Here is a 15,123-nt window from a genome sequence, read left to right as displayed (position 1 = left end):
AGAGTTTGTTTTGGGAATTCTGGGCAAATACACTGTATGTCTACTATACTGTAGACATAATTGAGGTGGACATACTATTCCTGCTAAATACAAGATATGTAACTTGTTTTCAAATTGTAATTGCTAATAATAACCTAAACAACATTGTATAGCATATTTAGTCAACAGGAATGTAGCAGATTCACATTGAAAGGAAATATCAAACGGTTCACAACCTTGAAACATGAGACTTTTAGCTAAACGGTGGTTCTTCTCAGTAGTTCGGAGACATTTACATGTTTCAGAAGAGAGGGAACGCCTGGAGGAACATCTTGGAACGCCAAATCAGCATGACATCCATGGCAGCTTCAGCACCAGTCAATAGCGGTCAATCTTCCGTATGAGCGCTGTCATCGCCTTTTTCTACGACATTTAATATACCGATCCAACCCAACGTTATTTTTACCTGAAGCCAGGTCGGTAGATGTGTGGGTATTATTAAGCAGTTGGAAGGTCAGCTGAATAGAGAGGCTGAAGGAGAATGACTTTCATTGTGTTAGCAGATAGGGGGTGATCTCCCTGTAGGTAAATGAGGAGGATGACAGGTGTTGCTCTGGGTGAGGTCATACAGAGGTTGGACACACACAGATCGGTTTGGATCAGAGTGTTATTTCATTCCTGACACCTATAATACTACAGGGGCCTCTCGCCTCTTCCCTTCCTCTTCCTCTTCCCTGGCTCGTCAGCCTGCTCCCACAGGGCCGTGGTTACAGGGAGGAGGGCCGCGGTTACTGGGCTAGCTGTGACAGCATTTTAAAGGGCAGACACATCCCCTAGGAACAGTTGTAAAACTCAATACAGGAGACAAGTGTGGAGGTGTGGAGGTAAAAGGTAGCACAGAGCACAGGGGACTTGTGGAGATAGCAGCGAAGGGGAGAGAACCATTCTGAGGTAGGACAGAGCACAGGGCACTTGTGGAGATAGCAGCGAAGGGGAGAGAACCATTCTGAGGTAGGACAGAGCACAGGGGACTTGTGGAGATAGCAGCGAAGGGGAGAGAACCATTCTGAGGTAGGACAGAGCACAGGGGACTTGTGGAGATAGCAGCGAAGGGGAGATAACCATTCTGAGGTAGGACAGAGCACAGGGGACTTGTGGAGATAGCAGCGAAGGGGAGATAACCATTCTGAGGTAGGACAGAGCACAGGGGACTTGTGGAGATAGCAGCGAAGGGGAGATAACCATTCTGAGGTAGGACAGAGCACAGGGGACTTGTGGTAATAGCAGCGAAGGGGTGAGAACCATTCTGAGGTAGGACAGAGCACAGGGGACTTGTGGAGATAGCAGCGAAGGGGAGATAACCATTCTGAGGTAGGACAGAGCACAGGGGACTTGTGGAGATAGCAGCGAAGGGGAAATAACCATTCTGAGGTAGGACAGAGCACAGGGGACTTTTGGAGATAGCAGCGAAGGGGAAATAACCATTCTGAGGTAGGACAGAGCACAGGGGACTTTTGGAGATAGCAGCGAAGGGGAGATAATCATTCTGAGGTAGGACAGAGCACAGGGGACTTGTGGAGATAGCAGCGAAGGGGAGATAACCATTCTGAGGTAGGAAAGAGCACAGGGGACTTGTGGAGATAGCAGCGAAGGGGAGAGAACCATTCTGAGGTAGGACAGAGTACAGGGGACTTGTGGAGATAGCAGCGAAGGGGAGAGAACCATTCTGAGGTAGGAAAGAGCACAGGGGACTTGTGGAGATAGCAGCGAAGGGGAGAGAACCATTCTGAGGTAGGACAGAGCACAGGGGACTTGTGGAGATAGCAGCGAAGGGGAGATAACCATTTTGAGGTAGGACAGAGCACAGGGGAGAGAACAGTTATGGATGTCTGAATGGCAAGTCTTGGTGGGTCGTCCACCAACAGTATGTGAACAGAGTACCAATGTAGACCACCATGGTGTGAATCAGTTGTGGAAAGTACCCGAGAAATCAGAGTTATACTATAGAAACGTACAGATCTAGGCATGAATAGGCCTAGGAAATATGTGGCTGGTATTTCAGGCTTTGCAAACACACAGAAGTTCATTAGTTCAAGAGAGTTAATTAGTTACACAATGTAATTGATTTCTATCTAAGGACCAGAGGTCATGCAGTTCTCCGATGGGTACTTTCTGTAATAACTTTACTTGCACGTTTGATCCTTTTAATATTGTTCTAATTCAGTTCTCAGCAGTTTGTAACATTTGTTTTGACAGCCAACGTCAGTCTTTTGCCCTAATTTGTTTCAGAGCTAGAGATATTTTAATGTTGTAAGGCCTAACGAGAGTTTTTGTTGCTGTCTCAAGTGTTGTCTTGGAAAGATTCCAGACACTCTCAGAATGATGTCAGTTTATAGCATCGCAGAGAATATGATGAAAAACTTGAGGATGAATCCCAAATGGAAACCTGTTCTCTATATAATGCACTTACTTTGACCAGAGCCCTATGCACCCTAGTCAAAAGTAGTACATTATATAAGGAATAGGATGTCCTTTGGGATGTAACCTCAGTCTATATGCTTGAGCCGTAATAACGTTGAAGTCACCTGCCCATCTGTTGACCAAGACACAATCTGAGTTGAATTTGAATGTAATATGGATGACTTACCGTTCAGTCCTTCTTTGTGTCATCGCAGCAAGGGTCCAACATTGATTATTGCGTACGCAATCAGCTGTGGAGACAAGCAATCAACAGCATATCCCTGAGGGAGTTTTCAAAAACAATAACACCATCCTCATTTTGGATAATAGACAGGACACATTCTCCCAAGTACAGTTCCTTTTCTGTCTGTTTATGTTTTAATCAATTTTTTGTCTGGTTTGGCTTTTTGCTGTATTTCTTTCAGAGCCTTAATCCCTGAAATACAACATACATACTGTACCCACTCTCCCGAGTGGTGCAGCGGTCTCAGTACAAGAGACGTCACTACAGTCCCTGGTTTGAATCCAGGCTGTATCACATCCGGCCGTGATTGGGAGTCCCATAGGGCGACGCACAATTGGCCCAGGGCCGTCATTGTTATTAAGAATTTGTTCTTAACTGACTTGCCTGGTTAAATTTATAAATATATATATATATATATATATATATATATGTCAATATGAAGGAAGTCATGTCATTTTTCATAGTCTGAGAGTGAAGGATATCCTTTATCAAAATGAGTTATTTCGCTATCAAAATTATGTTAAATGCTCGCTATCTAATGAATATTTCCCGCTGAATGTTCTTCCTCCTGCATTGGAAAACCTATGAAATATTTAGTGTCTCCTCTCCCCTGGATATGACTGCTGACTATAGATTGTTATTCTCAGTACCTCTGGATCCTCTCTAAATGTCCTAGCAGATCTCTGCAGGTTTATCACAGAGCAACAGAAGAGCAATGGCTGTGTAAGAAAACAAAGTCCACCAGGGACATGTACTACATCACTCAGATGTAACATCACCATCTGTTTATTGGCGCCGCAAACGACAACATCAGTACTTAGCATCAGCCATTTATAGAGGATACCTGTAAACCTGAGAGCCAGGTGGTAGGTATACCTGTGGACGAGCAGGTCTGGAGTCAGATTCCATGATTCCCGATCATGAGACAAGGTATCCTCTATAAATGGTTTGTTTGTTTGAGATTGTCTGTTGTGGGACTGAGGCTGGGACTGGGGCTGAGGCTGGGGCTGATGCTGGGACTGGGACTGGGGCTGAGGCTGGGACTGGGACTGGGACTGGGACTGGGACTGGGACTGGGACTGAGGCTGGGACTGGGGCTGGGACTGGGACTGGGACTGGGACTGGGACTGAGGCTGGGACTGGGGCTGGGGCTGGGGCTGAGGCTGGGACTGGGACTGGGACTGGGGCTGAGGCTGGGACTGGGGCTGAGGCTGGGACTGGGACTGGGACTGGGACTGGGACTGGGACTGGGACTGGGACTGGGGCTGAGGCTGGGACTGGGACTGGGACTGGGACTGGGACTGGGACTGGGACTGAGGCTGGGACTGGGGCTGAGGCTGGGACTGGGGCTGAGGCTGGGACTGGGACTGGGGCTGAGGCTGGGACTGGGGCTGAGGCTGGGGCTGGGACTGGGACTGGGGCTGAGGCTGAGGCTGGGACTGGGACTGGGACTGGGACTGAGGCTGGGACTGGGGCTGGGGCTGAGGCTGGGACTGGGGCTGAGGCTGGGACTGGGGCTGAGGCTGGGACTGGGACTGAGGCTGGGACTGGGACTGAGGCTGGGACTGGGACTGAGGCTGGGACTGGGCTGAGGCTGAGGCTGGGACTGGGACTGAGGCTGGGACTGGGGCTGAGGCTGGGACTGGGGCTGGGACTGGGACTGGGGCTGAGGCTGGGACTGGGGCTGAGGCTGGGACTGGGGCTGAGGCTGGGACTGGGACTGGGGCTGAGGCTGGGACTGGAGCTGAGGCTGGGACTGGGGCTGGGACTGGGGCTGAGGCTGAGGCTGGGACTGGGACTGGGGCTGGGGCTGGGACTGTGACTGGGACTGGGACTGGGACTGGGGCTGAGGCTGGGACTGGGGCTGAGGCTGGGACTGGGGCTGAGGCTGGGACTGGGACTGGGGCTGAGGCTGGGGCTGAGGCTGGGACTGAGGCTGAGGCTGGGGCTGAGATGGGGCTGTACCCCATGGTGTTTTGGTCAAAAGTAGTGCACTATATAGAGAATAGGGTGCCATTTGTGACACATATTTTGTGTTTGTCTTGAACTAGCAGGAGACTAAAAATCTATTTTTTTTATACTTGAAGCCAGAGATTTAAACACCCAGCATAGTACAGTGGTCTCTAGGTTTCTCCTTGAGATATAAACACCCAGCATAGTACAGTGGTCTCTAGGTTTCTCCTTGAGATATAAACACCCAGCATAGTACAGTGGTCTCTGGGTTTCTCCTTGAGATATAAACACCCAGCATTGTACAGTGGTCTCTGGGTTTCTCCTTGAGATATAAACACCCAGCATAGTACAGTAGTCTCTGGGTTTCTCCTTGAGATATAAACACCCAGCATAGTACAGTGGTCTCTGGGTTCCTCCTTGCTCCTCTCCATCATTAGCTGTTAATAATCTAAATTAAATCTAAATTAAGTTGGGATTGGTACAGTTCCTGACATGTTTCCAGCCACATTCCATTTGTGACTATTTATATAAACTTAGCATGAAAAGAAATGTCCCTTTTTCAGGACCCTGTCTTTCAAATATAATTCGTAAAAATCTAAATAACTTCACAGATCTTCATTGTAAAGGGTTTAAACACTGTTTCCCATGCTTGTTCATTGAACCATAAACAATTAATGAATATGCACCTGTGGAAAGGTCGTTAAGACACTAACAGCTTACAGACGGTAGGCAATTAAGGTCACAGTTATGAAAACTTAGGACACTAAAGAGGCCTTTCTACTGACTTTGAAAAACACCAAAAAAAGATGCCCAGCGTCCCTGCTCATCTGCGTGAATGAGCCTTAGGCATGCTGCAAGGAGGCATGAGGACTGCAGATGTGGCCAGGGCAATGAATTGCAATGTCCGTACTGTGAGAAGCCTAAGAAAGCGCTACAGGGAGACAGGACGGACAGCTGATCGTCCTCGCAGTGGCAGACCACGTGTAACAACACCTGCACAGGATTGGTACATGCGAACATCACACCTGCTGCGGGACAGGTACAGGATGGCAACAACAACTGCCCCAGTTACACCAGGAACACACAATCCCTCCATCAGTGCTCAGACTGTCCACAATAGGCTGAGAGAGGCTAGACTGAGGGCTTGTAGGCCTGTTGTAAGGCAGGTCCTCACCAGACATCTCAGACAACAATGACGTCTATGGGCACAAACCCGCTGTCACTGAACCAGACAGGACTGGCAAAAAGTGCTCTTCGCTGACGAGTCGCAGTTTTGTCTCACCAGGGGTGATGGTCGGGTTCGCGTTAATCGTCGAAGGACTGAGCGTTACATCGAGGCCTGGACTCTGGAGCGGGATCGATTTGGAGGTGGAGGGTCTGTCATGGTCTGGGCTGAGCTTGTGCATTACAGGGAAGACATCCTCCTCCCTCATGTGGTACTTTTCCTGCAGGCTCATCCTGACATGACCCTCCAGCATGACAATGCCACCATCCATACTGCTTGTCCCTTGCGTGATTTCCTGCAAGACAGGAATGTCAGTGTTCTGCCATGGCCAGAGAAGAGCCCGGATCTCAATCCCATTGAGCACGTCTGGGACCTGTTGGATTGGAGGGTGAGGGCTAGGGCCATTCCCCCCATGAATGTCCGGGAACTTGCAGGTGCCTTGGTGGAAGTGTGGGGTAACATCTCACAGAAAGAACTGGCAAATATGTTGTAGTCCATGAGGAGGAGATACACTGCAGTACTTAATGCAGCTGGTGGCCACACCAGATACTGACTGTTACTTTTGATTTTGACCCCCCCTTTGTTCAGGGACACATTATTCCATTTCTGTTAGTCACATGTCTGTGGAACTTGTTCAGTTTATGTCTCAGTTGTTGAATCTTGTTATGTTCATACAAATATTTACACATGTTAAGTTTGCTGAAAGTAAACGCAGTTGACAGTGAGAGAATGTTTTTTTTGTTGTTGCTGAGTTTAGTGTTAATTGATGCTTTTTAATACATGCCATTTAGCAGACAATTTTATGCAAAGCGAATTACAGTTAGGCATGCATGCATTTTACGTATGGGTGATCCCAGGAATCAAACCCGCTACTCTGTCATTACAAGCACCATGCTCTACCAATTGAGCTACAAAGGGCCACTATAAAAGTGCTAGGAGGCGTTTGACTGTGCCATTTGGGATACAACCTGTATTTTACTTGAAGCAGTTTGTTTCACCTGGATCGTTGCCCTTCAGGGCGTAGCTGAGGCCTGAGGACTCACTGACCAGACCATGGTAATAGAGGAGAAAAGGACATTGGTAGAGAGAGGCTATGTGTGAGGATATTGACAAAATGTCAACCCAGAAATTAGAGGTGCCTAACAGCTTTGGGAGTCCTCCTCTCGTCCTTGTGAAAGGGGAAAGCTTTGACTTGGCAGTTCTCTGAGGACCTGACAGCAGCTATTGGTCCTCGTAGCCTTTAGCTTTACACCAACAGGAAGGATAAGCCGCTTGTTTAGCCCCTCAGCTTCCCAGAGCGTACTCTAGCGGAACGGTTTGTAGTTGAGTGTATATTCAGAGGGGTTCCGCTCTGGGAAGAATATACCCCAGTATGGAGACATGGTGTGAAATCAAATTACCACACACCATGTCAGGTGTTTCATAGTGTACAAGACACAGAAAGAGAGAACATGCATTCATTTGCTGCATCTCTTTCTCTCTCTTGCGCTCTCTCTCCTTCACCCTCCACATCTACCCGCCCTCTCTCTCCTTCACCCACCCCATCTACCCCCCCCCTCTCTCTCGCTCTCTGTCTCTCTCTCTATCACTCTGTCGCTCTTTCTCTCTGCCTGTGTCTCTCTCTCACACTCTCTATTTCTCTCTCTCTCTCTGTCTCTCTCTCGGTTTCTCTCTCTAAAGCCATGACGAGGGTGTCAGGTATATATAAGCAGCTGGACACCAGTGTAAGACTCACAGTGGTACCTCTGCTGTGAGGGTTGATTGGAAAACCTCACACTCTGAATAACAAAGTCTGGTTTCTCTTTGTGGATACAGAGCATAAATATTCACTCACATCTTAGCAGGGGTCCAGTTTAGATAAGAGGAAAAATCCTGCCTTTGTTTCTGCTGTTATTGTTCCCTGGTTGAGTCATGAGCTGTGTGAGCAATGCAATCTTCATGCCAAGTCAATGATCTCCCCGGGGAAGAAACCCAACATGAATGCCTTTTCTGGACAATGTCTCAAGCAGACATTTATAGATCCACAACTATAGACGTTTCCTCCCTCCCCCCTCCGTCCCCTAATATGAATTTCAATTGTTCATGTCAGCTTGTGCCTTTAAGTTTCTTTAAAAAAAACTATCAACATGCTGCCAATCAAAGTTGAATAGTGATTAAGTGCTTTGAAACGCGAAAATCATAAAAGTCATCCTTTTTTGTTGATCTGGTGTACAGCTGGGCCTTTAGTGTCACCTCCAGCACTAAACCAGAGAGAGGAGGGGTAAGCCCCAGACTGACAGACACGGAGACCAGGGCCATAACTACGTATGAGGACACCGAAAAAATATATAATAATAGAAATATATATTTTGCACACAATAAAGTAAATCAATTACGGGTCAACAATCTAAGACTGCTCCCGGTGTTGATTAAAGCTCAGAATGCTTATATTCTTGATCTGACTGAGTTCTAATCGCGCCTGACGCTTTGCAAACAAGTGGAATCATGAACAGAGGATGGGTTCGTTTATGTTCGCTTGCGTCCCCTGGATTTGCCTCCCGGATGTGCCTTTTTATCAGCACATTTTCGCCGAACAGGCCAATGGCCTGAGAAGTTAAACGAACTACCCCAACTCGGAGTCGGCTCTAGTGGGCAACTAGAGACGCTGAAGGCAGTGTGTTTGTGAGATAACGGACAAAAGGCCATTTTATAACTCTCCTGCGACTCCTGCCGTATCTACAGCCACCCCCAAACAAACAAAAACTGGTTAATAGTTGCTTATAGATACAGTCAGTTAGGTGGCTACCTGCCGGAAGACCCTTCTATTGCAGTAACGTTAAAGGCCTCTAGCTAGTATTACTTAGCCAGCTAGAACGATGATGTAAGAGGCTGACGTTAAACAGAGCCAAGCTCAGCAGGAGCAAAAAATAGGCTACTAAGTTCTCATAATGACTCTATAAAAAAAGAAGAAGATATGTTTCAATATGAACATCTCCGCATGTCCTATCCTCGCTATAGGCCTAGATTACAATGCAATCAAACTGCAAACAATACAGTTCATACGTTTTCATTTATATGGGGGGGTTGTTCGTTCTTGTCTCCATCATCCACTGGAGTCTAAAGTTGACCCGTCACCCCCCCCCCACACCTTTGCTGTTCTCCAAATAGCATTTTAAAACATTTTTATTATATAGAAATGCAGTAAATGAACTTCAACATTCCAAAAATGTCCTGGACGGAACCTCACTAAGACTGAAGCCCTGGTTACAGCCCTGACGGTGACAGAGATGGTGACGGGGAAAAGACTCAGCTGTGACGGGTGGCATGTGCCGGCTCTGTGGCAGCCTTATGATGAATGACCTTTCTGGGCTTGAATGATAGGACTGATACTGAATGATACCAGCACACGATTGTTCTGTCAGCAAGTCAACAGGGACGCTGAGAAATAAATAAAGAATAGCAAAGAAATGAACCACAATTCAAGATGGCCTCCCTTTTTATTTTTTTATTACAGGTGCCATCTCTCATATATAGCTCCATATCCTAAATATGGGGAGACCGACATAGCCAGGAAATTGCCATGTGGAAGCACAGAAGGCACAGCCGCAGCTACTGTAACTGCTGAGTGAATATTGGCTGTCTGATCTATTGTGTACTGTATCCTGTAAGGGAGGGAGGGCATAGTTATGAAAAGAAATGATGTGTATACATACACCTTGTGCGCATGTTTGTAATGTAGAGTATATGTTTATGGTTACATACAGCAGAATGGTACATCAATTCTGTACATGATGATGTTATTTCACTTTCCCGAACAGTTCATGCCATTCTCATCCCAGGTAATGATTTGATAGCTGTGTGCTGTGATGTTCCTCTATCGTTCTCCATTAAGGCCTAAAGGCCATGTCGTTTTATTGTTAGAAAGAGATTCTGATGGATGTCTCCTCTTTCTTTCCTTTCACAGCTCAGACCATTATTATGAGTACGGACAGGATAACGGTGAGGAATCATACGAGTCATACGGTCAGTGGCTAACTGCTTTATTCAAATGTTGTTTAAATGCATACACACCACCTGTCTTGTTCAGTGTGGACCTCTTTTCATCAATCAACGCAGCAGTTTTAAATGCTGTTAAACCCACATGCAATGTCATTTCCCCCTAATAGGTGCTATATAAGCGTTTTGACAGATTTGTTGTAGATGTATTGTTAGCATTACTCAGAATGCCAAGTGATGGTATAACATGAGGCATGGTCTGTGTCATTTTAATGGTCAAATCATTTATTGGTGATTATCCTGTTCCACAACTGAATTAGGCCCCTTTTACGCAACTCCATATGAACAACGTACATTTTTCTGACAATGTCAAACACAATCCTGTTATTATAAAGGTTGGGGGATGTCTGACAAAGACACAGTAATTCTATAAAGCCGGGCATGGCTACGTCCACAGAATGTCCTGACTGTATTCACACGTAGACCATGAGTGATAGAGTAACTGATATGCCTTGACGTCTGCTTTTCTAATACAGCTTTAACTATGGCTTTATTTTCTGGTGAAATGTTTTGAGCGCTGCATGGTTCTCGTCCCAGTCCCTGAGCCGTTAATGTCATCTCATTACCCAGGTCTCCTCTTGCTTTGGCAGATGTCAATTCTTATAGCACTTCACAGTAAATGTACACAGTTGTCACCAGACACTATCTGTAAAGTAAAGGACTTTTATTCTCTTCAGTCCATAACGACTTTGTAATTGCTCATAACATAGTGTTGGCGGGTAGCCTAGCGGTTAAGAGCGTTGGGCCAGTAACCGAAAGATTTCTGGTTCGAATCGCCTTTAATCTAATTGCTCCAGGGTCACTGCAAATAATGGCTGATCCCTGGCTCTGAACCACCTCTCTGAAGCTGTCTCAGGGGAAGTGGGATTCAACAACAACAACAAATTGTGAAATAGGACAAATGTGAGGACCCACCTAATTACTATAACTGAAACAGCAGCTTATTCATATTACAATTTGCAACACAGATTAACACACAAGTTATGAGGCGAGAAACTCTGGATGGAAAGTGTTAATAACCTCCAGAAGCAGACAAACACACAGAGGTTAACAGTGCAATGCTACATGCTTTCTAACAGGTGAAAAGAAAGAGGTGTTTGACAGTTCGAAGAAAGGCGCTGTTTAAACGATAAACAGAGTTGATGGTGCATGGTTGATCTCTAACCACAAGGTTACATTGGTCACTGTCTCTCACTGTCAGAGAAAGTGTGACAGGTTTAGAGACTATTAGATACTATTGGTTATGGGCTGCCAGCAGAGACCATGTCAAGGGAAAAACAGTCCTTTGTGAGCCTCTGCTCTGCTCCGGGGATGAGACTCTGTTGGCTAGAGATCACACAAAGGCTGCCATCGATGTAGCAGGCACTTGGCACATAGACAGCAGAGGGCCTGAATGAGGTCTGATTTGGGCTAATGGTTATTGTAACCTTTTGTTAGGAGCCACTACACTGGCTCTTTTCAAGTAGCTATCTGATCTTCTGTTTCAATTATCTAAACGCATCCTTCGAGGTTAATGACAAGCTTCTTGGTGGATTGTCTGTTTGAACTACAGAGGCCAGGATTCTTCTGTTGTTCCAGTTTCAGTCTCTCAAATAACTCCGAAAGTTAGTCCATTGACATAATTCAACTTTTTTGACAGGTTTGGATGCCTGATTGAAGCATGATAGCTGAATTCTTACTTCAGTTCCAGTCTAAGGAAAAAATGATAAAATATTGTTCCAATAACCTGTTGACATCATAAAAATCTGAGTTACAATAGAGAGTGTGTGTGTGTGTGTGTGTGTAGAAGTGTTCCTTATGGCTGTTTCCCTATAAAGCAGGTCAGGAGGACTGGACAACTAATCGTGGCAAGGCGCCAGCTGCACGGACGACCAAGGGAGTGTACAGAGAGACGCCCTACGCCAGATATTGAACTGATTATACAACAACCTGCACAATCCCTCATGGATGTGTCATCAAGTAATGGATTTTATACGGACGCTCCCTTCTTTTTAGAATAAAAACACAAACAAAACCAAACAATAACACAGAGGAAATGATGAAGGTAAAGACCTTGAAATCAATCGTAAACATGTGTTTAAAAAACGGAAGACCCTGGTATGATGTCAAGACTGTTTCCACCGGGAATAATGTGTATAATTTAGGTCATCTACTCACTCCTAAACAAGCAGATATCTAAATATTCTGGACCCGGTTATAGAGTGATTGGTCATTGGTAATATATTAGTGATTTAGTTGTAGAGAGGTGAAGTATTGTAGATATTTTTGCCTGTCCCTTGCAAATGAAACCTTTCCAATCAGAAAAGATCCTGAAATAAATATTGTTGTTTTATCTCCTTTTGTAAATGATAGTTCTTTAATGTTAAAGGGCTTATAAAAGCATGGCGTGGAATCATTGTGGATAGTGTCAACTGTTTTATTCCTGTCTTAAAACGTGTAGATGTGTGTGTTTCTGTTTAATTTCCCCCGTTTAATCAATCTTCAATCTCAGCTCATACTCTTCTTTTTTTGTGTGTAAAAACCCTCAGTAAGAAAAACATAATCAAGAGCTGCAAGACATTTTAGGTAAAGCTCTTAATAATTCATTCCAATCCATATATTTTTTGGGGGGGCTTTAATACCTGAAATGCTTTCAGACATTGTATAAATCAGGTTCTTGAGACATTAACAGAAATAGTATATTAGCATATTAACCTTATCCGCTTATGTAGGCCCTTTACATTGTTCTTCTTGGTTGATGCTCAATAAACTTTTTGAAATATAGAAGTTTGTGTTCCAGAGCGTAATTCTGTATTTGCATAAATAGAAAAACACAATCATCTAATCTAACAAAACTAACATTGCAAGGAATGATGTTGACGATAATATTGAAACTTTAATACAGGTTCTTAATTAAATTCCGTTCTTAAATTCCGTAATGTACACTACCATTCAAAAGTTTGGGATCACTTAGAAATGTCCTTGTTTTTGAATGAAAAGCAAATTGTTTGTCTATTAAAATAACATAAAATTGGTCATAAATGGAGTGTTGTCACGGCAGTCCTCCTCTTCATCTGAAGAGGAGAGGCGAGATGGATCGGAGGACCAAAATGCGGCGTGGTATGTGTTCATCATTAATTTTAATAAAGAAAACACTGAACACTGAAACCCTATACAAAAACAATACACGAAATAACAACTGTGAAGCTAATGCGAACTGCGCTGAAACAAGCAATCAACATAGACAATCACCCACAAAGAAACAGTGCAACCCAGGCTACCTAAGTATGATTCTCAATCAGAGACAACTAATGACACCTGCCTCTGATTGAGAACCATACTAGGCCGAAACATAGAAATACCCAAATCATAGAAAAACAAACATAGACTGCCCACCCCAACTCACGCCCTGACCATACTAAATAATGACAAAACAAAGGAAATAAAGGTCAGAACGTGACAAGTGTAGACATTGTTAATGTTGTAAATGACTATTGTAGCTGGAAATGGCAGATTTTTTTAATGGAATATCTACATAGGCGTACAGAGGCCCATTATCAGCAACCATCACTCCTGTGTTCCAATGGCACGTTGTGTTAGCTAATCCAAGTTTATCATTTTAAAAGGCTAATTGTGAATAGGCGACTCCAGTGAACGTCAACAGTGAAGAGGCGACTCCGGGATGCTGGCCTTCTAGGCAGAGTTCCTCTGTCCAGTCTCAACGTCAACAGTGAAGAGGCGACTCCGGGATGCTGGCCTTCTAGGCAGAGTTCCTCTGTCCAGTCTCAACGTCAACAGTGAAGAGGCAACTCCGGGATGCTAGCCTTCTAGGCAGAGTTCCTCTTTCCAGTGTCTGTGTTCTTTCGCACATCTTAATCTTTTCTTTTTTTGGTTAGTCTGAGATATGTATTTTTCTTTGGAACTCGAAGGCCCTAGAAGGCCCTCATCCCTGAGTCGCCTCTTTACTGTTGATGTTGAGACTGGTGTTTTGCGGTTACTATTTAATGAAGCTGCCAGTTGAGGTCTATTTCTTAAACAAGACCCTCTAATGGTCTTGTCCTCTTGCTCAGTTGTGCACCGGGGCCTCCCACTCCTCTTTCTATTCTTGTTAGAGCCTATTTGCACTGTTCTGTGACGGGAGTAGTACACAGCGTTGTACAAAATATTCAGTTTTTTGGCAATTACTTGCATGGAATAGCCTTTATTTCTCAGAACAAGAATAGACTGACGAGTACTTTGTTTTTAGTCATTTTGAGCCTTTAATCGAACCCACAAATGCTGATGCGCCAGATAAGCAACTAGTCTAAAGAAGGCCAGTTTTATTGCTTCTTTAATGAGGACAACAGTTTTCAGCTGTGCTAACATAATTGCAAGATGCTTTTCCAAATATCAATTAGCCTTTTAAATGATAAACTTGGATTAGCTAACACAACATGACATTGAAACACAGGAGTGATGGTTGCTGATAATGGACCTCTGTACGCCTATGTAGATATTCCATAAAAAAAATCTGCCATTTCCAGCTACAATAGTCATTTATAACATTAATAATGTCTACACTGTATTTCTGATCAATTTGATGTTAGTCTAATGGACAAAAAAAAAAAATCTTTCAAAAACAAGGACATTTCTAAGTGACCCCAAACTTTTGAACAGTAGTGTATATTGAGACTCTTGAGAGATATCATTTTGATCAAGAATTAGCTTCTGAATAATATGATAACATGTACAACAACATAAAAGTGAACATTATTTTAACACAAAAATATATTTAAAAACTGAATTCATGTAACAAAACAACACCATTTTGTAAGAACTGTGTTGTATGTATATTGCCTATTTGTATATTGCAATTCAGCTAATGTTTTGTAGGTAATGATTTCGATACAATGTCAATCACAGATTTAAGTCTCTGATGTGTGTTTTTCATATGTAATATCTTAATAAAACGGATTACAATATGTCAGTTGACATTATTTTTAACAGTACACTAACATGTACAGTAACAATGGCAGCGCACCTGTATTTTCTTGATGGCCTATCTAATAATAAGTGACTTTGAGCGTCTTATAATAGGCAGTCCTATTACATTTTAATGACAACAAACAGTGACACCAGGAGAAACTCCTAGGGACTGTTCATAACTTTTCTACTGGATGTAAACAACGGCTTTTACACAATTGTATAGAATTTGTATGGCGGGGATCTCGTTTCTGTTCTTGTTTTGCTCCCTGTGTTCTTCTCTGGT

General features: G+C 44.1%; 1 protein-coding gene across 2 annotated transcripts in view; it reads left to right on the top strand.

Annotated features, from left to right (window-relative positions):
• The window catches only part of LOC109908672 (KH domain-containing, RNA-binding, signal transduction-associated protein 3), a 149,075-nt gene extending 134,245 nt beyond the window's left edge, over positions 1-14,830 (top strand). Inside the window, exons 8-9 of one of the 2 annotated variants that reach the window (XM_031793489.1) lie at positions 9,805-9,863; positions 11,714-14,830. In XM_031793489.1, the coding sequence (XP_031649349.1) occupies positions 9,805-9,863; positions 11,714-11,808 (154 nt within the window). In that variant the 3' untranslated portion in view covers positions 11,809-14,830. The remainder of the gene's footprint in view (positions 1-9,804; positions 9,864-11,713) is intronic. The other variant, XM_031793490.1, reaches the window with a different exon arrangement.
• The last annotated feature ends 293 nt before the right edge of the window (positions 14,831-15,123 follow it).

This window comes from Oncorhynchus kisutch, linkage group LG17 (assembly GCF_002021735.2).
Source record: "Oncorhynchus kisutch isolate 150728-3 linkage group LG17, Okis_V2, whole genome shotgun sequence".
Classification (NCBI taxonomy): domain Eukaryota; kingdom Metazoa; phylum Chordata; class Actinopteri; order Salmoniformes; family Salmonidae; genus Oncorhynchus; species Oncorhynchus kisutch.
This window is presented reverse-complemented; position numbering and strand designations above follow the sequence as displayed.